At 34.8% G+C, this 26,883-nt stretch overlaps 1 protein-coding gene across 1 annotated transcript in view; it reads right to left on the bottom strand.

The window, feature by feature from the left end:
- The window catches only part of LOC127839740 (uncharacterized), an 18,184-nt gene extending 1,245 nt beyond the window's left edge, over positions 1–16,939 (bottom strand). The window contains exons 1-3 of the mRNA XM_052368127.1: positions 16,817–16,939; positions 11,455–11,652; positions 11,023–11,135 (exon numbers count right to left, since the gene is read on the bottom strand). Of these exons, the coding sequence (XP_052224087.1) occupies positions 11,023–11,135; positions 11,455–11,652; positions 16,817–16,880 (375 nt within the window). The 5' untranslated portion in view covers positions 16,881–16,939. The remainder of the gene's footprint in view (positions 1–11,022; positions 11,136–11,454; positions 11,653–16,816) is intronic.
- Positions 16,940–26,883: the final 9,944 nt, after the last annotated feature.

Genomic DNA, 26,883 nt, shown 5'->3' with positions numbered 1-26,883 from the left:
TGTAGTAAGCTTGTTCAAATCAGGACCGTATGGTCAAAACTGACCACGTCTCAGTTTTCTTATGATTTATATAGACTTAATGACTAAATAAATTAAACAAATATTTCTCACATGAAATCGCATTTGTCACGAGTTTTATATTTGGTTTGTAACATCGTAAAGTGACCTTCTTCTAAGTTTGTTATCATATCTCTTGATTAAAAAGTGACCAGGTTCCAGAGGACAAGTGATAAACAAAAATTATGTAGATTATAGACTCTTAGAAATACATGGAATAATGTTCTCCTCTCGATTCACAAGGCTTAAAGCTGTGTATTTTGTACGTTGCATCTGTTAGTTGTCCTTAAACAATTTCAAAGCATACGCCTGAAATAAAAACTGTCAACGACATAGAAGAAAATAATCTATGGCGATTATCTAGTGAAATACTTGAAATATCTTCTTTTAAACATGTGTGTTATGTTTGTCATGTAACATCATTCAGTTGCCTTCTACTAGCTTGGCTTAATTTATAATTTTTTGATTACAAAAAATTGGTCATATCAGGGATGTGGGATGAAATATGTTATATAAATATCGAATTAACATTTGGTACGTAAGTTAGAAATGTGGTCCTACAAGGTAGTATACTCTTAAGTATACTGCTTCGTACCCCGGGTACGGAAAATATACTTAAACGGCCAACATTAGACGTTACCCGAGTTTTACTCCCGCCCTAAATGCAACATCAATGTCGACGAACATTACAAAACAGCATTCTCTTTGAACACAAACTGCCTCAACATTCTTTTACAATTTGGTTTTCGGTATGTTAACTTGCAAACCCCAGGAATTACAATATTCATATAAATGAACAATAGACAAGTGTATGTCTTCTGTCGTGTCACCTATTACAACCATTTCGTCTTCAAACAGAAAGTGAATTAAACATATGCCTTGTATATTTATTATGTATCGCATAATGTCTATTTTGTAAAATCATTTCGTCCACTAAAGGTAAAATAGTATAGGCGATGTTATCTCTCCCTGTCAAATTTCGATTGCTATACTCACTGGGGGCTGACGAGGTCAAAGCGTAGTCCGTTTTGCTACGACGTCGGGTATATGTTTTACTACGAAAACAATGTGTAAATACACTACTTAATCAGACGAGTTTCATCTTTTCTGGTGTTTATGGATTAGAGAACGGAACATCCAGTAATGGTAGGTACTTATTTTCAATAACAATCTAATAACAAATGCGCGTAGTTGCAACCTTAAAGTTTATTTCGAGCTAAAATCGAAATATTTTGATTTGAAGCAATGCATAAGGTGGTTATTCTGTTAAAATAGCCAATTACGGTAACTTAAATTAAATAAAACTACATGTTACTTTGATTCAGTGTACATTACACATTTTAAAGTACAAAACCGGTTACGAACATGTGTTTTAATTATTCAAATGCTTTGTTTCAAAGGAAATTACAAGTCGCTTTATGTATAGGTTTCGCACAGAGTATGTATTGGCTGCGTAACGAAGTACATATATAATTTATAGGTTGCTCAACGAAGTTTCTGTATTCATTTAAGGACATATCACACGCAGTTTGCTGTTACTGCAGGCTGCCATTGCCCAGTGCAAAAGATGCCGTGCATCAATGTGCGCGTGAACATCAAAACGAAAAGGTTGAACCCGGTGAAAGCCGCCAGAGTCCCGGTAGAGCCCCGGTATACCGTCACTACGCCGGCACTCACCGGGGCTATACCGGCATCAGACCCGGCTGAGCTGCGGCAACGCCCCGGTTTAACCGGGGACAACCGGGGCTTCACCTGGAAAGTATTCAAATGTTTAATAACTCCGGAATGAACCAGGAGTTACCGGGAAGGAACGGCAATGACCGGCTTGGCACTGGAAACAACCAGGACTGCACCGTGAACAACCGGGACGGCACCTTCAGAGCACCGGTTTACATATGTAACGTAGCTATAAAGGGACACTGCCGGCATTCACCGGGGCTCCACCGGAGCGTTTTCGTAGCTCTTCCGGCGTGTGTTTGGGCCTCGCTGTAGCTAAGTTGCCGTCCCGGTTATTTCCAGTACAGTCTCGGTTGTTCTTGGTGCCACGCCGGTCGATGCCGGCCCTACCCGGTGACTCCCGGTTCTTTCCGGAGGTATTAAACATTTTGATACTTTCCCGGTGGAGCCCTGGTTGTTCCCGATCGTCCACGGTTCATCCAGGTGGAGCACCGGTTCATCAAGGTAGGGCCCCGGTTCATCCCGGTAGATGCCTGATCACGCACTGGGGCTCCGCCGGCATCGTATTGAGACTGGGCCTTAACCGCATTGTAACACGAGGTAAATTTACCGGCCGTCATGTACGCAGTAAACTATAACCTGTGACAGAAACCCACTGCCACACCTTTACAACAATATATTGATTATGCAATTGCGGATTTGTGCCATTGGTGTCCTACTTACCACACCTTACGGCTGTTACAGGTGTGGATTTTACAGGTAAAATCATGTATACGAACATTACATTCATCTCAGTACGAGACGATACCCGTTTTTCAAGAAAATCGCTCTGATATATAAAATGTAAAAATCAAAATCCGTATGAGATAAATAATGATCGAAGTTGGGACATAGGATTTACTTTGACATAAGCAGAGTTTCGAGACAAGCGAGTTGGGGATAACGAGAATCTAATGGTATTTGATAAAGAGTACCGTATGCTGAAAACCTATCGTCGGTCTCTATCAAAATAAACGTATAAGGGATTGTCACAAGGTGAAGATGCGTCATTTGTTTTGAGACCAACGACATTAGGTGCTCGACTTTCAACTGTCATTGTATATATGGATTTTCGATTTTAATCGTTTCCTTTGGCCTAGTTGTGAATTTAACTATATCATAACAATGTGCATTATCATGTTGACTGTGCGCTTCGCATCATGTTGTGCCGTTGTTACTACCTCTTCCTCAAAGGAAACATCCAGCCACTCAATGACTCCGTATTAAAAAAAAATGTTCTTTATTTTGCCTTTGAGAGATAACCAATACGTCTCCTGTGAGAAACGCATACACGCTAAAGCGTTGTCGCAGCGAGGCATATACGTATACTGTCAGAGACATGATCATGCCTAATAATAATATTTAGCCTTTATTTCTGATAAGTGGGTCACCCTACACATTTCTAAACACACTAGTGGCTTAACGATACATAGATCAATATGGAAATTGTAAAATTGTGTCAATGTCATTGTGCTTAAATTCAGAGTTTTGTTATTAGAAAAGCATAATCTTACATGTTTTAAACACAATTTTTGACTAATCCGTGCTCGATATCATGTGTATTTAAACAATGTTTTCGTAGTAAAACATATACGCGACGTCGTAGCGAAACGGACTGCGCTTTGACCTCGTCAGTCCCCAGTGATACTTCAATGCTCCGAGTATGTGCTACATTGTCTTACACATGCTTTGACCGATTGATACATAATGCGTATACGGCGCAACATTTTGCCGTCCAAATTGAACTTATATAACTTTAAATATATAGAATCAAAGGACCGGTTTATATCTACGAAGCAACAATAAAATATATAATATGATCGACTCTGGCATAACCGCCTTGAAACTTAGAATCCCAGGCAATCAATATTTTAACCGGTCTGATCGCTAGACGAACCTCACACCCTGAATTAATCACAAACGAAATTCGCGTCCAACATACGTGCTAAAATTGACGCGTGGGTTAAATACCACCCTTATATATTTATTGTATTACTGTCGTCAGTATCGGAAATCTATAAAAACGAAATTTACTGGTAATATTCCTTATTCAATATCCAATAAATTCATCCGACGGGAATTCTTTATATGTACCACGTTACCGTCCAATATATTCCGGTATTGGATTAAAAAAATGTATTTTTTCCATATTGGACAGTTGAGGCTAACGGCTGGTCCAATATGACTTTAATCTTTGTGCTCGTCCAAATATATCTCCGTATTGTACAGTGAACCGTCTAATAACCTATAACTATTGTAATTTATGGAGTTGGTTATATTTATGAATTTATTTTCGTCATTAGAGAAATTGTGAGTAAACAAGGAATGTGGTGGCGTCCCTACACTAATTATATCTGATATGCAGCTTTATTGTCGCGTAATATTGCTTATTTGTAAAACAATACATATCGTGCCTTCACAGTTTATGTATTCGTAAAGAGTTATCCAACAATAGTGTTCATAGCATGGCAAACATCAACGAAAATTAAGGATACTAGACATTCAATACGGAAATCGATCCTTGTCGGCAACCTACTGACTGTTCTAATTCCTTCTTGAGTATAAACATCTATTAAATGGTTCAACATGTTTCAGTAAGATATGAGAATTGCACATCGACAAGGCTAAGGTATTCCAGAAAAATCGCTACAACTAGAACATAACAACGTATTTAAGCTGTTTTCGATCAACAATCGCGGGTTCCTTGAATGACTCGTTTTTCACGAGTGAGGACGTACATGCAACTTAAACGATCTTAATTACATATTCGTTGACATCAACACTTCAACAGCCTGTCTTAACATTATTTGCTTTTATTCTGGGAACAATTATAAGGCAATCGCTATGGATGTCAATGATATTTTTAAAAGTATGTTAACCGCTGATGTGAAGAATAATGCTGCTTTAAATTATATGAGTTTGTAACACATTTTTGGTACGTATTCGCAAGATTTGTTCAACTGTCATTCCATGCAAGTAATACTAGAATGAAACCAATTTAATAACACATATCGCTGCATAATTGAATTATCGCTCAAATGTTCAAGCGTTTCATCAATCCATATTTTGACAATTATGGTTAAAAACTTAAAAAACACACGACGCATCTTGCTTAACGGGAACAGGATTAACTAAATTATTGTCCTTTACCGGTTTCACCGGAGGGGACGCATGGTTTGCGCTCTGTCTGTCTGTCTGTCTGTCTGTCTGTCTGTCAGTCAGTCAGTCACACTTTTGTGTATCCTGCGATAACTTTAAAAGTTCTTAATATTTTTTCATGAAACTTAAAACATGGATAGATGGCAATATGGACATTATGCACCTCTTTTCATTTTGTTCTTACGTCACAAATTATGATTGCTATGGCAACAAATAGACTAGAAATACTGCTAAAAATGGTGGTTTTCTGGATCCTGCGATAACTTTAAAAGTTCTTAATATTTTGTCATGAAACTTGAAACATGGATAGATGGCAATATGGAAATTATGCACGTCATTTCATTTTGTTCCTACGTCAAAAATTATGGTTGCTATGGCAAAAAATAAAAAAAAACATCTGACAATGGTGGAATTTCTGACAATGGTGGAGCCGGTAGGGGACTATATTGCTTGGCAATAGTCCTGTTCATTTATTTATTCATAATAATTCAAATAAACCCTGCAAATCATTATTTATTCACATTAAAACAAACTTTAACCTCAGAGCCGTACCCTAAGTTAATATTGAAAGGTTCAACTCGAAACAGAAGGAATGCTGCTGTTTACAAATGGGTCGTTTCCTCCTTGTCTATGGTATTTATATATATAGAGAATACTAGGTTAGCGTTGAATACAGAGAAGTTTATGTTGCGAGGCTTAGAACGCCGGGAGCGCTTGCCTTGGCGAGCGCTTTCGGTGTTCGAGCCGAGCAACATAAACTTCTCTGTATTCAACGCTAATCCTAGTATTCTATTTATCCCATTTTTTTTTCAACGTGACATTTAACATAACTAGATCTTATAACCGTAGCCTAACAATTATTTTAATTAATTCTTAAAAATCGCTTAAAATCTAACGAATGTTACCATGCGTAGTGGTATAAATGTATTTGTTCTGGTACGCAAAATAGTCTTAAAAAATTCACACACAAACTGTAAAACTAATAAAAATATCACCATATGTCTCGATTCAATTTTACGCAGCATGCGACTTGTAACACATTACGACCGCGAGAAGAAGATTTTACTTTACTATAATTCATTTTATTTTCGAAAGTAAATGATCAAAATCTAATATTGCGGCGATTGCTCCTGACAAAATGAAGTCGATGTCAACAAAGATTCTACATGTACACTATCGATGAGTAAACAGACAATTGCAGCGACTGACACTTTATTTGACTTAATATGTAGGGCAATACGTTTTCCGACTTCGAACGACGAATTTAATGACGCGCAGAACGTGTTTTTATATAATGTTATGGGTATGCCGTGTGTGATCCAATGCATTAATGGCCCCCATGTTAAAATCATTTCCCCGAGAACAGGGAACGACAAAAGTACAAACAAAAACCACAGGCAGCAGTATCATAAATTTGCCCCCCGGGACCCTCCCCCCTCCCCCGAGCTTACCCCGGGGTTTTAGATTGTTAAATGTACACCTATTGTGTATGGTTTGACTTTTCAACAACGAATATTGACAAAAATACACAGTTTGAAAAAATAACCCTCGTATATGTATTATATATACACAAGGTATGAAACGCACTATATGCCTATAGCTGAAAGATTGTGGAACACTGGACGTGACCTTTTTCATCGAAAACACACATGTTCCCATGCAATTGCCGACAAAATGCAACTGAATTCGTTAACACACAGTAAAAGCAACGAGATTACACTACTTAACCGATCTCCTGCTCGGCTAATAACTTTAATATTCAATTAAATTCGACTTTCTCGCTACATGTCTGTGTTTTGCTGTCATATTTTGTCGATCGAATGCTCGGCTCTAAAACGCCATATCATTGGCCAACACAATGAGAACAACCAACCAGATGACGCCTTATAAAATTTAATGGTGTACATGTGTAGATGAAACACCGAGTGACATATAGCGAGAAAGTCAAATTTAATTGAATATTAAAGTTATTAGCCGAGCAGGAGATCGGTTAGTAGTGTTATCTCGTTGCTTTTACTGTGTTTTAACGAATCCAGTTGCATTTTGTCGGCAACTATATGGGAACATGTGTTTTTTCGATGAAAAAGGTCACGTCCAGTGTTCAACAATCTTTCAGCTATAGGCATATAGTGCCTTTCATACCTTGTGTATATATAATACATATACGAGGGTTATTTTTTCAAACTGTGTATTTTTGTCAATATTCGTTGTTGAAAAGTCAAACCATACACAATTGGTGTACATTTAACAATCTGGAACCCCTGGGGTAAGCTTGGGGGGGGGGGGGTAGGGTCCCGGGGGGGGGGGGGCAAATTTATTTTCATAGATTTGCGTAAAATTGCAAAATAAAATTACCAACTCATTCAGTTTTAGTTCAGAAGTCCATTTTTACCTCAAATATCGTCGAATTGAAGTTGGAACGGCATAAATTCTTCAGTTAAACTTCTGCTTAAATCGCAAACCAATCACTGACCTGTAGCCATGTCATAAAACTGATTTGAATATGAACCAACCAGAAGAAGGCATTACGGTGTAACGTGTACGCGTAATTTTATTTAACATGAGCTTTTAACACCGACTTTTACCTAACTAGATCTAGTATGCTTATCTTTGTCGATTTAATAAGCATATGTTCAAAACAGATATGGTGCAGTTTCAATTCACTGTTCTAAGTTTCAGCAAGTTTTTATGCATGTCTTTTTCGGACCTCTGTCTGTGTTGTTTTATTTACCAGAGACGTAGATAACATCTACGTCTCTGTATTTACTTACATCCTACGTTACATAGGAGGACGGTATTCTGTACGATCTGTATCAAAATTATTTGTGTACAGAATAAAAATAAAAGATGTTATTTATTTCAGAACTTTTTAATTGTCAATTTAGAAAAACAACAATGCTTAATTAATCCAGAAAAGTATAATATCGGTTTACAATGTAACGCTTTGCAGCACAACAGACAAACGCAAACTGTATTTTACGCTGTTTATTCTCCCACTTTAAACCAGATGCTTTACATCGAGGTCGTGTTATCGATTTATATCTACACAGCGAGCGAATCGAGAGATATTGAAAAATTGAATAGTGGTTGGATTTAAATTGATCAGGCGTGCAATATTTAAAGTGTCATTACATAATTTCTACGGAACATTATCGAGAAATGAATTATCTACACAGGTATGTAAATATTATTGCAATCCGTTGATATTAAGTGTCTTATATCGGGGCTTGAATGTTGCGCACAATATCCTTGCGCCACAATATAGACACAAAAGGAAAAATTCCCACCATTGTTTTGGTCTTTCCCCCTTTGTACGCTCCAAATATTACCCATATAAAAATAGCGTAATATTTGAGAGCGTCAACAATTTGGACTAATGCCATCCTATCACTATTTTCAAATGAATTTATGGACTCGATAAACTTTCTGATTCGTCACACAGGTGGAAGTAACTTACCCAGGATAGTATTTTTCATATATATATTTTTTAGGAGCCCAATATATTCAACTAAATATATAAAATCATGTTTAATGAGAAAAAAATTGACAAAGAGCCATGAAAAAAAATACCCACCCTCTGATATTGGAATCATAACAAGGTCATTAACTAGACTTTATTATAGACCTGTTTTCGCGGGCCGCAAAAATGTCAAAAATAGCTTTAATCCAAAGCATCCCTTGATCCTCCTATGGGCCATTGGACAACCTTTCAAAAAAAGTTAACTTCAAAAATATCTGTCCAGCCGTTAACTCACAGTCGGTCGAAAACCGAGCAATATTTCGAGTCCGTTTGTCAACCCGAATAAATCTTCTACAGACTTTCAAACACTATTTTTGAGTGTTTGCCCCTTAATCGATAGCTCCCGTCCTATTCCTTTGAAACAACGAAGCGTGTCAAATAATGCATGCATATGCAACCACTTACCCCTAAAAACTTATTCCAAAATGTTATATTTTCTTTGCAACAACTGTTATAACTCTAAATTTGATTTACTTGAAAACGAAAGTAGCCATCGCTCTTGAACCCGGCTTTGCAGTGAATTACACTGACAGAGCCAGGCACATAAATATCCAATCAACAACAACAACGATGTTTTAATAAATGTAAATAAATGAAAAATACTTATCATTCTGATTGTATTGGAATAAGTTTTTAGGGGTAAGTGGTTGCATGTGCATGCATTATTTGACACGCCTCGTTGTTTTAAAGGAATAGGACGCGAGCTATCGATTAAGGGGCAAAAACTCAAAAATATTGCTTGAAAGTCTGTAGAAGATTTATTCGGGTTGACAAACGGACTCGAAATATTGCTCGGTTTTCGACCGACTGTGAGTTAACGGCTGGACAGATTTTTTTAAAGTGAACTTTTTTTGAAAGGTTGTCCAATTGCCCATAGGAGGATCAATGAATGCTTTTGATTTAAGCTTCTTTTGACATTTTTGCGGCCCGCGAAGACAGGTCTATGATAAATTCTAGTTAATGACCTTGTTATGATTCCAATATCAGAGGGTGGGGATTTTTTTTCACGGCTCTTTGTCAATTTTTTTCTCATTAAACATGATTTTATGTATTTATTTGAATATATTGGGCTCTTAAAAAAATAAATAACAAAAAAATACTACCCAGGGTACGTTACTTCCACCTGTGATTCGTCACACGCTACGTCATGTACTCTATGTACATTACTGCTGTTAAAATGAACCGGATCAGTTTATCAAATAATAGCCGTTGGTAAACTCGGTAGCATTTGCAGATTTCTGCATACAAACTGTCAAACATAATTATGTTTAAACTTGCACAATGCTATTTGTCTATGATAAATGCCCTTATTGTGTACAAGAAAGTAATATATAAATACATAAAGAATGGAAAACATTCCATTACACAACAGATAAATCAGTGGATATACCCGTGTATAAAATGGGACGTTCCGAATTCCAGTGTGGTGCTATTTTTACCATCTTATACTTTACACAGCTCTATGCTTAACGTGAATTAAATCGGATGCAAATATTGCAGATTATTTATGAATTGTGCGATATTCGTATGGCTTGTTGTACATTCTTAAATGTCATAAGTATGTGCATGGATTATAAACAATGTACATTACACGAAATAAGAAAAATGTGATTAATTGACAATTCAAATACCGTATGTCGATATACAGTACATGTACATGTGAAATAAGTCGCGTTTATAATAAATCGTTAATTGTTTGGGGGGAAAATGACGCAAAGTGTCATTTTATGACGCCATGAATCAGCTGATTCATTATACGGATGGCGAAAAATTATGTCATATGACTAGATTTAAAGGGGCCTTTTCACAGATTTTGGCACTTTTTTAACTTATTCATTAAATGCTTTATATTGATAAATGTAAACATTGTATCATAAAAGCTCCAGTAAAAAATCAAGAAAAAAAATAAAAAAAGGAAAAGAACATTGCCCGGAGCAGGTTTCGAACCAATGAGCCCTGGAGTCCTGCCAGAGTCCTGAAGTAAAAACGCTTTAGCCTACTGAGCTATTCCGCCGAGTACATATTCATGACGTATTTTATACCTTTTATAAGCAATCTTCGTAGTTTCACAAAATTTAACGACAAAAACAGAACTCTCCAAATTATTCAATCGTTTCGCGTTGCAACGCTTTATAATTTTTAGGTTTTGAAATCGGCAAAAGATGCATATAATGGCTATATTAGAGCATGGTTAATGTTCAGTATTACTGTTTCCTCACAAATATCATAACTAAAACGAAAACTTACGAATCTGAAACAACTTTTTTCAATTTTGTCAATTTACCAAAGCGTGAAAAGATCCCTTTAAAGGTTGAAGGTCGTATTATTTTGAAGCTAAAGTTTTCTCGACTTAATTAATTATGAAAAAGCATTCAGTGGTAAAGTAAAAAGTAGTCCGTGCACGTGCCCTGTGCACGTGACAGGACACGTGACAGGTATATCCCACAGTGTTGAATACAGGCTAGTATATTCCATAAGGTGTTATACCGTCAATGTCGCGTTGAAAATGGGATAAAAATAAATACAGCATAGATAACTACATTTGAAAATATAAAAAAACTGTTCACTACCGTATCGTCACCGAGCATCCACATATTGGTTCCACGGCAGATATGATGACAACTGGCCAGGCTGGACACGGTGTGCTTTGTATAAGGAAACCACGACGAGATTTTCCCGCAACCTTAAATCAAACACAATTATGCTTTGAATTGTAAATCCAGTATTTAAGATATGCTATGTTAGGAAAGATGCATTGTTGACAGTAATATGTTGTCTACAAAAAAGTTTACCAAAAGAAATAGGTTGCTCTAGGTGATTTGGTACTTAGATGATTTGGTACTTAGATAACACTTAATTCTCTCTATGACAATATGAAAGACACTTAGTACACACTTGTTGTCTGACCAGCTGAACAGAGTTTTATAGAAATACAAAAAGACATGTAAATATTGGATTCCCTGAAATAGATAGTGAAACCGCGATATATTAAAGATGTTTACCTTTAAACTCGAACTTTGTAAATGCTTTGAGATATCCAATCCAAACACCTTCTGCAGGAATAGTTTCGTTTATATCAAATTGTCCTTCGAGCTCAACAAGACCGTTTTCATTGTACTTAAGTTTTGGTTGTACAAGGTCACATTCTTTATCAACAGTTTGCCAGGTCGTTGAAGTCGAAGAGATGAAATAACCCGATCCTGAAATACATTCGGAGACATGAAGATGTCTGTATGTAATACATTAAATAAACTGCAAAAAGACTTAATCATATTCAAGAAAATGATGCAACCTAACTTAACGTAAGAATAAAAAGACCAAATCTTTTTCGGTTTTTTGTTTCTTAAAGAGGCATTCTGATACTTGGCATAATGTTGATAGCAAAACTTGTTTTGATAGTGTCATAGCGCTTAATGCTTAATAGGCACACTGATTAATACAGCGAAACAACTTTTGAGTATTTGAAGGCATCTAAGCAGAAAAAAAAACGACAACAAGAAAACATGTTTAAATTTCGCAGTTCTTGTTGTATGTATTTGAATGCATTTATTCATAAGTGTTAGCGATTCGTATTGTGGTACTGGGCATTTTTAACGTCCGTAAATTTATATTAAATGGTAATATTTATTTATCATGACATTTAACTGATGTATTTGAGTACCGGCTGTGTCGCTTTTGTAAATCAATCTTATTATGATTTGTTAAACATGGTATACAATAAAGCGGCGGCATGTTCTAAATGTGAATGTGGATTCATGTAAGAAGGGAGCGTTTCTAATTAAAAAATAGTTAAATTTTACCAAGATTTATTTAAAAAGCGTTATTTATGGTTACTGTACGCACACGACGAGCCTTCACGTCTCACGTCATGTAACACATTTCTCGCAGAAAGTTGTTATATAGGACAACACTCAGGTTTCGTCCCTCGGAAATGGATTTTATCATCATCCAATAGTTAACGCACAAAATCAAACAATACACAACATAAACCGGGCTTGAGAACGGGCGTAGTGTGAAATTAGTCTCTCCATCAACTAATTTAAGCTCAAAATGCGGCTTCGCATTGACAATTCTAATACGGCAACACACAACTTAATTTTTTTTTGTAAATGTGTTATGTTGTGTAATCTACATGGTATGAATTGAGTTGGTTTCCTTTTGTGAGATCTTTTTTTCGATACGTGCAGGGTTCGGCGACCTTTCAAACCGAGTTTAGCACCAAACGCTTTGTATTGACCGTTCAAAGTTGGTGATCTCTACTGTAATCATTATTTTATGTTTAAAGCCGTATTGTATGTATTTTATTGTATTGTAATGGCAATCGGTTGTTTGAGATAAATAAAAGATTTGCGATCGAAAATTCATCTCCTAATAATGTTTTTGACGTTCAATTTGTCCTCTATATTGCATTGAGGTATCGTGATATTTTGTCAAAAACACACAATAATATGAATGTCCTTGGTGGTGCAGAAAAACTATAGGTGAATAAAACAACGAGTAAGAAGATTTAACCAAACTTTTATAAAACTTGGTAATTATTTACAAAATGACATGTTTTGTTCAAATGACTTACTTGTGGTGAGAAATACCTCAAGAAAAATTGAGTACGTTCGTAAATTGTTGAATACATTATGCATTTGAAAAGTTAAATTATTTACAAGTACTTTAAAAGAAGACATTGAAAAAGATACATTAATCTTAAGAAGTTTGATACATTGCATTGCACTCGTAAAAAAAAATAAAACAAATAATATAACAAAGCACATGTTCATTAATTTTGGGAAGAATGATTATATGTTTAAAAGTGATCTCTCATAAAGTACTTTCTTTTTTGCTTGCGATAAAACATCTTTTATCCCTAACAATTAAATTTTACAAATTGTTAGGTATACTATTTAGTTTTAGTTTTTTAGATTTAATAAATCCTTCTATTTGGCAAATGTTTCTTATTTACAAAAAACCCTGCTTGTAAACAAATACCCCTATTTGCAAAGAACCTTAATAATAAAACATTCTGCATCTCAAATCACACTTGTTCTTAAAACACCGTAATTAACAAAGATTTCTTACTCACAAGGCACCTATTTTCGCAAAACAAACGTATTCGCAAAGCACCGTTATTCACAAGGCACATAAGACGAACTACAAAATGCATTAACATGAGGAACGTACTTAAATTTAAATAATACTTCTACACAGTACGGGGCTTGATGTTGAACGTTTTTGTTCAATAAAGTTGTCTTAAACAAGTAACTTTAGATAATATGTTTCGTATATGTATTTCAAGCTTTGAAAATATGTGTTTTGTATGTACATGTGTATCTCAAACTATACTTTCAGCACAATGAAAGGATCTTAAAAAACGTTGGTATACAAACCATTTTCTTGATGGAAATATTATTAATGAATAATACCTACATCAGTAAAATATTATAATTATTCACATTTGTGTCATAGAGAATATATTTGCCTCATACAAACGTAGTCGATATGTCTTAAAACTGTGTTTTTTGTTAGTGTCACATAAACACTTAGATTAAGTACGCAGCTGATATATAACAGCTGTAATTTAAAATCATCGTTGTATCCTATTTTTTCACATTTGTTTAATGTCATGATATGTATTTGTATATAATATATTAAGGATCTGGCACGAGTTGTCATATCATACCATATTTTATTAAACGAGTTCAGGAATTTTGTTAGTAAGCGAGCCTATGAGCAAATTAAATAAATATTTAAGCAAACATAATGATAAATCCTGAATGTTGTTTATAGTTCGTGACGTCATTTGACGTTGCAACGTCATTTCAGCAAAAGGAGATTGGTCATTTGAACAAAAACTAAGCCAATGAAAACGCTTAAAAAGTATATAACACATGTGTAAGATAAAAAATATTCGTAATGGTTAAATTACATGGGAAACAGGATATGTGATAATATAGCAAATGCAGTGTAATTTCCAATCATGCTATTTTGCAGATTTAACAAGATTAAAGTGAACCTACGGATATTAAATGTTTTATTTCGTACCTTCTAAATATAAATACAGGCATATTCCGAACAAAAATAACTGTTGATGCAAAGCCATTTCAACGATGTTAATATTTGATGGTTTACATTCGTAATCATGCCACAATGACTTTGAAAACCCATGAATTAAAAATATAAAACTTGTAACACGGAAGTTTAGTTAGTGGTGTCTCGCGAAAAGGTCAAGTTATATAAATTCTTCCGTGAGCGTAAGAACTAACATTGTGTAAACATTTAAATGTGTTTATCATATTAAACATATAGGTAATGCTTGATTAATACTACACATAAAAGGTGAAAAGTGGAAAACGAACACTTATATTGTCACTTCATGTCCAACAAAGTTATTTTTTTTTACATATTTCATTTATGTTAAAATATCACTTTGAACATTATATACACATTACCTACGTAGTTACGCAAGGGACTGCTAAAGCAAACGATACAATTGCTATGTAATATATAACTGGCAATGTATTAAGCATTTATAAAACCGTTACACGCGCTTCTCATTATAAGACCCGGTTTGAATGCCTTTTTTCCTAGTCTCAATACCGGACAGGTGAGGTTTAGAACGGATATTCAGGTATTTTCCTTATGTACATTAACAATCCGAAAGCGGTATTTAATACACAAGTACATCACCAGAAAGTGCAGCTGTTATAATGAATTTATTTAAACGTTCGTATGGCGTGTGAGATACACATGAGTGGGTGTAAGTAAACACACCGTGTCCTCATATTATACATGTTTAGGTGCGCTCAATACCTTTTGAGACACACATTGTATACACCAAATAACGTAGAATAAATCAAATACGCTTTGTGTTCCGTGTTTGGATTAAGTCGCAATTGTATATCTGTATACACTATGACTTTGATGGATATAAGAAGGTAAAATAACCTTTGATACCTAATAGTTATACCGTGCACTCTCATTGGATCAAACTGACGTAGCTTCCTAACATTTAGCTGCATACACACTTTTTGAAAGACACGTTTGTCCGTTTTTAATGCGTATGATTCACCATTGATTGCCAATATGTGCGTACAAACATTATAAGGCGTTGTTTGCTAGTTTCTTTTTGTGCACGCTTTCCTTTTTCATATATGATCAATATAAGAGCATAGCATACTTAAGATTACGATCGAATAATTTGTATTCTTGTCAGAAATTATGACTTCCAAAAACATATTGAAAATAGTATAAATGAGGAAGTTATCTCAACACGGAAAAATACTATTTTTAAAAGAACAGTGTTTTGTGCTGCAAGCTTACGCCTTATTGGTAGCCTGCCAATTACCAAGCCAAATTAACAGATTACTTGTAACATTATCTTGTCAACATATGATATGATACGATTGCTTATATTAAGCTTTTTGTGAGTGTGTGTTTTCTACATATGCCGATATGTCTGTCCGCCCTTCGGTTGGTTAGTTGTTGCCAAAGTGTAAGGGTCATGATGCATGCTAACAAGGCTTTACACATGCAAGTGGTTACTTGCCTTAAAGAAAAGACCAACAGATTGTATATAATAAGAATGTTATACTGCGCCAACAGCTTGAGTTCTACTTCTTTATATTGAACTATTTAAACATCCCTGGGGATGGCCTAGTATTGACGGTGTTGTAGCAACTCTTTAACTTATATTCTCGGATATACGTTGTTTCATGCGGTAACTTAAATTAGCAATAATAAATTCAGGTCAAGTTTAATCTGTGTAATACCCGCATCAGTTTAACACAACTCTACGTTTGAAGTTGCAATGTTCTTTACATCTATGACATGCAATTCTGACACAACAGAACTTTTATGAAGTAGAAGTTTTCCTTATTTTATTTGCAAACTTTCAACAACACATGTGTAGTTATCCCACGGATGCAGACAGATATTATAAACACTACAGGAATAAGTAATCTCGTTAATAATTGATGTCAATATCGACCGTGTAAAGAGCATGCGCATAACAACGAATGTCAGCGTGTGCCAACCATCGAAACAAATTGACACCGCTATTGTGTGGGTAGATAGAGTGTAACATAGCACTAAAATTAACTTTTTATCGAAACACACGGTGTAAAGTTTCACCGCTATTTTGTTGGTAGATAGAGTGCAAAAGAACACTATAATTCATTTTTTATCGATACACACGGTGTAAAGTTTTATACTGTTTTTCTTTCCTTTTTTATATTTAATATTTTGATCCCGGATATGTTTTTCAAATATAAATAAATAAGTTAAAACAATGTATTTGTATACACTAACAAAATTTTGCGAATAAAAAACAAACACAATAGGTGTAGTACAATTGCAATATAAAATATGAATTACCTTCTGTTAACAGGCATATATAAATAAGGATCCAAAACACATATACTCGTACCAAAGTCGCCATTTCAACTATTTTGATACATGATAACTAGCATGGTTATTTCAACTTGCGGTTAAGTTATGGTATACCCCAATATTTATAACGAGAGAACTTAAACAAGGAAGTTATGTTCATTGTGTAACATGAAGTGGGTCAAGTGAAATACACGCTTCAGTGGGCGATTGTTAAAACCTTACATTGGTTCATAGCGTTGAACGTTTATTTTATACAAACGTACACGCATTTTTTAATTTCTGAATCACATAACCCGTACTGTATGACCAGCGAACAAATAAACACTTCAGTTGACCGTTCTGTCGGATTTTAATAAAATACAATTGACTGCATCTCAAAGTTTAGGTTTATTGCGAAATGGCCATGCTGTTTTAGCTGTTTTTGGAAACTTATGGATTATTTCTATAATTTAACTGCAGTATGACATCATTCAAATCTTTTGAAAACGGCATTTTTCAAGCACGTTAACGTATTTTCTATAAAAAAAAATTGTCAAAGGTATACCTTTTTGGCGTCAAATTGTGTGTGAACAAGTTAAAACATTGACTGATACAGTCTCAAGTAGTTCAAGTCAAATATTTAAGATGAACCATTTCAACATTACATATGCGAGTCTTCCACTATTTCACATGCTCCTAGTTCAATATTTGTTCGTGTCCTCCCAGTCAAACTTTGAGGTGCTTGAAGTCAAACATTTCAGATGACACTAGTTGAATATATTCATAAACTCTAGCCCACTATATCAGGCAAATCCATGTTTCTCCGGCATTTGCGGTCCAGTTTCATATGTCTCGACTGTGACATCTTATGTGACAGCTGTCCAACATTGCAATGAGCCCCGTAATATCAGGTAATCTAATTCAAATATATTGCAGGTGACGCAAATCCAACTGTCAGGTGGTCAAAGTCAAACATTCCATGAGACGCCAGGTCAATGATCGTTTAGCTGAACGTATATATTCGGTGTAAGAAATCAATAAATGATTCGTTTCGTTGAGTTATGGCTTTATTTAAGGAATGCAGTCAAAGTTAAGACTAAATTTAAATGGGGCTAAGAACTGAAGTAATTTATTTTCGCACGTGTATGACAAGAGCATGTTAAATAATTGGTCAAAACATCATATTACTTTCTGTCGGCGTAGTTAAACGTTATAAATTCGCCCGTTTCAGCAATTGAATACGTTAGCTCCCTAATGTGCAATCGATTACTCATACTTTCTTCATTGTTAAGGCCATAAGAGATAGCAGGTCATTTAAGGCAAGGGTATTACCAATCGATAACGTTAGCCATTTATCAAGCACTACAGTTGCACATGTCTCCAATATTGATTGCCCTTAACAAAAAAAAACGCGAAGGTTCTAATATGTTATTTGGGCTAATACATACAGAACCTTTCGTCTTTCAAATTCCTATAAAAATGGAAATGCCATCATTGATTACGCCAGTTCAAACTGACAACATATTACATTTGTTTTGTTAAGCTTTTTTATTACAATTTTGAATATGTATAATTTGATTTCATTTGCCTTGACATCTTGTTTCGATCACCATAGAGATACTCATAATAATGTTCCTATTGTCAGTTTAGTCATCCTTTCAAAATATACATGTGTTATTAATCGCTATTGGTGGCATTTTTTGGCTACATTATTTTTCATTCCCGTACTCGTGCTTAACAACTGAATACATATGACTTAATTTTCTCTAGAATCGTTGCTTTGCGGATTCGAATGTCCATAGGGGACAGTGCGTTTCAAAAACACAGCTCATGTTACTATTGATACATGCCTTCAAATATACGAAGAATTATATTAAATCAAACACGTTTATTAATAATCCAAACAATTTTAATATGATTAATAAATGTAATACCACAGCCAAAAGATCAGGTATATTTTGCAATGAAAAGCACAAACTTGATGTTAAGTACCAAGGTGTTCCGCAAATGGTAGCTTGGTTACTGATAAAGGCATCGAACAGAAACGTGTTATCCTAACAGTAGCTCGGTATATTAGTAGCAGATACCAACATGCCGAAAGTAGACATGCACAGTTGTTTCGCTCTGTAGCTGAAATCGGCGCCTCATTTTACTTCTACTTCTACTATTACTTCTACTACTACTACTACTACTACTACTACTACTAGTAGTTGCAATCACTATAAACTATATACTATAAATGCAATCACTAGTGTCATATTGGTTTTTGGCCTGGGGCGTAGCCCAAAGGCAATAGTAATTTTTGAGCTTAGCCGAATTTGCTGGCTGCAAAAAATAACGAACGTAGTGGTGCGGCAAATAGAGTGGTATTACGCCAATGACTTCGTAGTAAATATAAGCGGCATATCAAGTGAAGGGTAGTTCTGCAAATGGACTCACTCACTCACTCACGCACGCACGCACGCACGCACGCACACACGCACGCACGCACGCACGCACGCACGCACGCACGCACGCACACACACACACACACACACACACACACACACACACACACACACACACACACACACACACACACACACACACACACACACACATATATATATATAGACCGAGCGGTTTTATCTGATTGGTATTCATACATTGGGATTTCTACAACGACCGAAGTAAAGATTACATTATGGAAAGTGTTTAGTGCGCCAATTAGAAAATTGTTTTTTTTATCGTTTTTCAAAGTACACGATATTAGCCATGATCTTAAATTGAAGGTTTTAAACTGTTAAAATGAAACATTAAGTTCACTTGGAATAAAAAAACACTTTATTGAACAGTTTAAATATAGATCTAATGCATTTTTTGAAATACAATCACACAGGGACTTCTACAAGCATCCAGCTTTTTTTTTACTTCTGTTAGATGTATAAGTACAAATACGTCCTGCCTCTTAGAACGATTAAAGACAAAACGATATGTTCGGCTTTGTACGAGGCAAAATATTTTAGTGCTAGAATGGAAGAAGATAACCCATAACTCATGCAACAATAGCATTTCGAACGCGAGTCACACATTGCCCTACAATTATATTGATTATACGTAGTTGTAGTTGCAGTAGTAGTAGTTTTGTTAGTGGTTGCGGTGTTGTTTGGTGGTGTTGGTGGTTGTGGTGGTAATGGCTGTGGTATTGTTGTTAAAGACGTTGGTGGCGGTGCTAGTTGTTGTGATGGCGGTTGCGCTTGTAGCTGCAGCGTTGGTTTTGGGTGGTTGTTGTAGTTCTGCTTTACCTTCTGGATAGACGACACCGTCTACCGTGCAAGTTGTAGGATAAACTGGAAATAAACAAATACACGTGGACAATACGTATAATATCATACAGAAAGCTAAGTGTGTATGTGTCCGATTTTTCAAATCTAATAGTGCATCCTTTTTCAAAAATTGTGTTTTTATGTTCAAGCATTATCTTTTATCATTTAAGAGAAACATTAATAGCTCTCAATATCCAGAACAATTATTTTCCTTCGATAAACAAAGTGTATCTTCTATGGTACAAGTGTCATTTAAACACAACACTATAGGCATCATAATGTTAATTTTGCCATGTGGTTTTCGAACATTTCACTCATGTATTGTATGCGCTTAAAAACAGTTATTGAGCTGTGTGTGTCACTGTCGAGAGCTGTATAACTTTTGGTGTCAGGCAGACGTTACCGCAGCCATTTGCACAGCATCCTATTTTTCGTATGAAACACACCAAGTAGTACTTCATTGTAAATCATGTTTATAAATCAACACACAAGATGCAGTGTTTATTTGAAGGAAAAAACATTGCTTAAGCATTTCAACAGTGATGGTACAGAAAATTGTTTCAAATAATTATTGATAAGTATACGTTAAGCCCAGTTTTTCAAGCAACATGCTAATTAATCCGATTGCAAATAATCATACTCTAAACAACAAGTATGCGCCAAGCAATTGGGCAGTTATCGCATCAAAATAAAATCCCAACATTCATTCAATGCTTTGTCGCAAATTGACGGACAGTAGCAAAGTTTCAGACTGGAGACGATTTTACTGAGATTAAAGTTTTTCCAAATTAACCTATTGGAAAAAAGCATATTAAAACAAAAGTAATCATGCACGGTTTTGTAATATGCAGTTCAAATACTAGCAATACGGCAAATGTGATTCGAAGTCGCCTTGAAGTATTCATAAACGGTATTGTTAGATAAACACAATTTGTGAAATTGTCAGAATCGCCATAGCATACATTAGTTAACGATTTTCCATTATCATTAGGATTCAATAACAAGTTAGAAGTGGATACTATTTACAACGCGCTATACACAATTATACTATACGAGGTACGAATGTGTTCTGTGAAGAACCAGATTATTAACTAAACAAACAAAAGACGGTCCGATTTTGTCTCCTGAATTTAACTGTGTAGCATTTTCATGTAAGGCCTTATTGAATACCTTGGCAACCAATCTTTGTACATCCCACAGATCCGTTGGAACACGTTCACGTATTGCAATCGTCCTTAAACTGCTGTCCATCCATATACACTTGTCCCTTGTAATAACATGGTTCTGTAAAACAAATTTGTTTTAAAGGATAAGGTTTCGTTTTCTGAGGATACAACTTTATTTGATGTACACAATTAATATTGGCAGGAACACATGCTGCTGCGGCCTCCACTGTTGTTAATGTTGATGATGATGATGATGCCGATGATATTGACGCTCTAATCACGATGACGTTACAACAGCTATAAAAACATGGGGGTATGAAATTTAAACTGAAACACTTCCTATTGACTAAGGCGATATATGTATTGACGTTTTGTTGACACAGCTAAACAACCATGTACTAATGATCCTCATGAATGATACTCTTGTGGTAATAGTTACTTACTTGGGACAACACTTGTGCGGCGGCGTGTATTTGTCGATGCACTTGGGGACAGCACATTTCACCGTGGAGCAATCGAGATCACATGAGTAACATTCCGCGATGAAACGACACGCCAGACAGAATGTAAGCAGAAGATGCATCTAAAAACACCATGCATTTGTTGTAAATAATACTTTCAAATAGAATGATATTTCATGTTATGCGGTAAATAAGTAAACATGTTTATGACGGCTGACGAAAACAGCCAAGCAGTTATTGTAAATAATACTTTTATAAGGATGAAAGTGTATGTGTCCTTTGACGAAATTTAATTACACACTTCAACTAAAGCCAACGGGTATCATCTATTGCTCCTCTATTGATAATGTTATTATATCTATTTTTGAATTTGTGTGCAATATTGTATTAATATTTTTTTTAACTAACACGACAATACTATAATAAGTAGCAATACATATTTAACGTTATCAAACAATACACACAGAAATATTGAGCACTCTTTCCTTTTTTAAACCACAGCTTGTATTGACCAATATGAAGGATAGTTGTGCAACTTTACACGGGACATATCCTCACTTTTATACAAACAATATTTGCGTATCCGCCAATAGAAAAACAGTACTTCGATGTCGGATTTCCCCTCATTAATTATGATAATTTGTGTCCTGTTCGATTTGTTTATGATACCGCGCCATTCTGCAACATGAAATTAGTTGACGATAAAATATCTAAATATAGTAAAACGGTCAAGATCTGGCTTGAATTTAATTTAACAAATCCTTAAACGGTGTGAACTTTTATGTTCATTTCAGGTTGCCTCCCCATGTTTTTTACTGGGTCAAACAAAAGTGTCGGCACAAATTTCGGCGCTTAAAACAAGTTGGCGCCAATCTTTGTTCATAATTATACTAATCATAACAATTATAAATATGTACACATGTAATGATCGTCACTATGAAGTAGCTTCCAATCTATTATTGTGATAAAGATGTTGCTTTAATTTATAATTGTTAAGAAAAGGAGCTATTTTGTAACACTTTATTTCAACTTATTTTCTTATATAGGCATGAACCAGTGCTTTTTAAAACATAAGTTATTGATGTCATATAAGCGCATTAATAATATTTAGGATTTAAGAAACCGATTTCTGTAGGTTATAATTGATTACTCTGAAAATTATAGTTTTATTTTTTTGCTACAAGGGGTTTCACATTTTCATTGTTTTTTTAAATATATTTGTTCAATCTGGTTTTGATAATACGCGATGAAATGCACACATTCTTTAAAACACATTCTTTAAAACAATTATAATTATATTGTTTATTTATGAAAATGTATCTCCTCCTGTAACTAGAAATACCACTTATGATCAGAAAATGCATGCATAATGATGTTTGCTTTTTTCAATAAGCATGTAGCTTCTGTATATTGAGGCAGTAGATCTTCTCAGCCACTTAAGAGTTAAATTAACCTTTTAACTAAATGAAAACATTTTGAATACAAGTGAGACATTAAATTTTTTAACTTTTTTACAACAAATAAAGACAATACTATTTGGATATCAGGTACTTCCTATCTTACATGAACATTCTAGGCGGTTGCCATGGCGAGTTTTTTAGCAAGTATAGAGGGTGTTCCTCACTTAAATCAAGGAAATATTACTTAAAAATCATATGCGTGCTCGTGCACAACAATTTCGTGGTAGAATATTTGCGGACATTGATAAAAAATTATTTAATTTAATTGAAGTAATTATGATCAATTATTGATTGTTAGCTGTTCGTTTAAATACGAAAATCTCATGATTAAATTAAATTTTTATAACAAATTTTATATATCAGCAGTTTGAATATGTATTGCTTTTAAGAATCTTTAACGCAAAAATGTACACACTTTTAAACAAAAATTTAAAACTAAATATTATTTGATGACCGAATTCTGTGACTTTGTGGCCAAAGAAAAACTTATGTGAACGTCTGCGATATTTGTATCTATTTGATTGGTATGCGTTTGAATATTACTCAATCGTTTTACGGTTTACATTAATTCGAAACAGATAAAAGAGCATACAGCAATTCAGGCGAGAACATAGTTTAGGTCAACAATATTGTTTCCTGGCATCCTGTGATATCATGCTTACCTAATCTGAAAAGAACCTGTGTCACGGGACGATCATTAAATGAAACAAGAAAATAAAAGTATATCCTGTAAGAATAATTGTACTTAAAGTGACATTATGGGCATTTTTCACTGTTGAATTGAGCTGAAAAGAATTAACAGGTCAAAAGAAAAAGTTAAAATGTGGTTACTGACCAATTATCTGCAACTCATCTTGCTACCACTAGTAATCAAACTTTACCTTTCCCAAAATATTATAATAATGAAACTATTAAACAGAAATGCTCTCAAATTCCTGTTGAAACAAGATTTCATGTGCTTTTGTGAAGAAATAGTATTTTGTTAAATGCTTTTGCCAGGCCCGTGGTATTTACATAATGTTCGATAACACCTTTAGATTTCACACCAGCAAGCGTTCTATACATTGATAGATGGTGACGTCACTGCCAGTACACAATGCACCAGCAAGTTTCCTTTGTTTCGATGACCGGTTCTGACCGGTGTTGCTGCAGACTGCGTATCAAATTTTCTGGTTAATAACACGATGATGTATTGACGCACAGTCGACGGTTTAAAGAGTTTACTATCTGGGATGGTACAGGCAAAAAACGTTTCGCCGAGCATTTTCGCCAACCGAGAATTTTATTCGCCGAATTTTAAAAACGTTTCGCCGAGCATTTTCGCCAACCGAGAATTTTATTCGCCGAATTTGCGAAATTTTCGGCAACGGCGAATTTGGCGAACGACAGCGGAAGCCCTGTACCAGTAGTTTATAATAATATATATTATATTATATATTTTACGTGACCCACCCAGTCCTGTAAGCCGAAATGATCCGTAAAAGAAAATGGTGTCTTTGTGTCGTATGAACGAATCTGCACTAAAACTAAATTTAGGTTCACATTGTACATGCGTGGTCAGTTGTCAAACGAAAGCTGATATTCAAATGCATTATTTTTCTCTTTCCGGGATATTGTTTTAGTATGTTGATGCTGCATTAACAAATATAAGTGTATATGAAGTGAAAACACCAAAAATAAACAACGGTTGCGATAGACACCTATAAACTGTTAGATGCCCATAATATCACTTTAACAACCGAATAAGATTGTAATTCATTTTGGTCGAACAGTATTGCATTATATGAACTGCAAACGTTAAAGTTTATTAACGTCACAAAAATGCGTGTTACGTTTAATAAATAATGTATAAATGGGAAAAATACGCAAATGTATCATTCGTATGTTAATATTGCGATAACACTGGTAAAATATCCGGAAAATAATCGCCAAGCAGTACGCGTCCGATTAAGTCAATACCGTCGATCAAGTAACAAAGAAGGTAAAATGCGTGCAGAAATTATGTATTATAATCGTGAAAATACATTATATATTTATTCATGTATTCACGCAGTCGCCTACTTACTCACTCACTGACTCATTCACTCACTCACTCATTTATATATATAAAATATAAATCGATACGACATGTAAGACGCCCTGTACCTTTCCAAATCAAAATTATGTAAATGAGGTAATAGGCCTAGTATCACGAGCATACTTAAGTCGATATTTTGACTCAACTTTGAGTTTTTGCTCAATTTTTGAGATGAGTGTAAACTCTTGCTCAAGTTGATGACCACGAAAGGTTTCCGCCTTTGATAAGGTGTACGCCTCGGGATCGGGAAGTCAAAGGTTCGAGTCCCATGGGGAGCGTTTGTCGAAGGATCGATGTTTGTCACATGGGAGGATGTTACATTCAACTTAGGCGAATCGCAACTTAAATATAATAACGGAGTTTACTTCGTGAACGAGACATTGTCATTAAGCGATGACGTTTGGATTGGATATATTTATGCACAGGTTCCGTTTTTACTATTGGGTATGACCTATGATTTCTTTTTGATAGTAGTATTCAGCGCTTCCAGTTGATCCAACATCCATTATGTCAGTTAAATGGAGTGCAATATTTATCAGTTTGCTGTTACTTTACACTGTTACAAGAGAAAGCAACTGGTGATATAATTATTAACTATATGGATGTCAGCGATTTCACCATAACGGACCATAAAGATTCTAAATGAATATTCTGCTCATAACCTACTACCATGGCCGAGGTAAGACATGTAACAGATACCTTATTGATACTACTTATAGGTTGTGCAAGTTTGCAGAGTAAGAACGAAGTATACATACACAGATCGGTGATTGTTTTACAATCTGTAGAGGTGGAACATTTGGAATTAAAAGGAAGAGTCATCAGTTAAAAAAAACTAATTAAGTTGGTTTTCCAAACGCGTTTTGGTTTTGAAAAAGAAAGAAAAGTAATGCAAAAAAATAGATGAACAACATCAGTACAACCATATAAAGCATACACGAATAAAATAAGGCAATAAACATCTGAATACAATTGTTAATATTTTGTGTGTCTTAGTCAGGTTTGCTGTGCAACTGCATCATGGGATCTTTGGAGACAAATGAAACGAGGTGTAAAGGTGGCGACTCCAATAGCCTTTGCAATAACTGTTCTGAGATTTACACCCAAATGAACGGTAAGCGTTTTGACTCTAAATGTTTATTATTAAGATAAAATTAATATTTACATTTTAAGTTAACAAGCCACTAACTTAGTTGACATAAGTCAAAAGATATTTCAAGAAAAAAGATACATAGCCTTGATTATTTATTTTTTTTATTCAATATCATACATACAATGTAAACATGTATATGATCATACAACATAGTGATTGTACAAAGCAATAAAGTTCAGACATGTTATACAAGATATGCTAATATAATATATATTTTTTTAGAGAGAAAAGAAAAGAACAACAGAGGAATAGTTATGAAAAATGATAAGTTGTGTAAAGGCGGAAGAAAGCATACTGGGCTTGTGTGTTTTGTTGTATATTTACAATCGTCTTGTCAGATTGAAAAAAAAAAATAATAATAAAAAAAATAAACAAAACTATTTTAGAGAGATAAACTAGCATTAGAGTGAAATGTATATAAGTGGACAAAACATTATGAGAATTTAATCCG

The sequence above is a fragment of the Dreissena polymorpha genome, chromosome 7, assembly GCF_020536995.1.
Source record: "Dreissena polymorpha isolate Duluth1 chromosome 7, UMN_Dpol_1.0, whole genome shotgun sequence".
NCBI classification, from domain to species: Eukaryota; Metazoa; Mollusca; class Bivalvia; order Myida; family Dreissenidae; genus Dreissena; species Dreissena polymorpha.
Note: the sequence above shows the minus strand (reverse complement) of the source record. Positions and strands in the feature narration are given on the sequence as shown.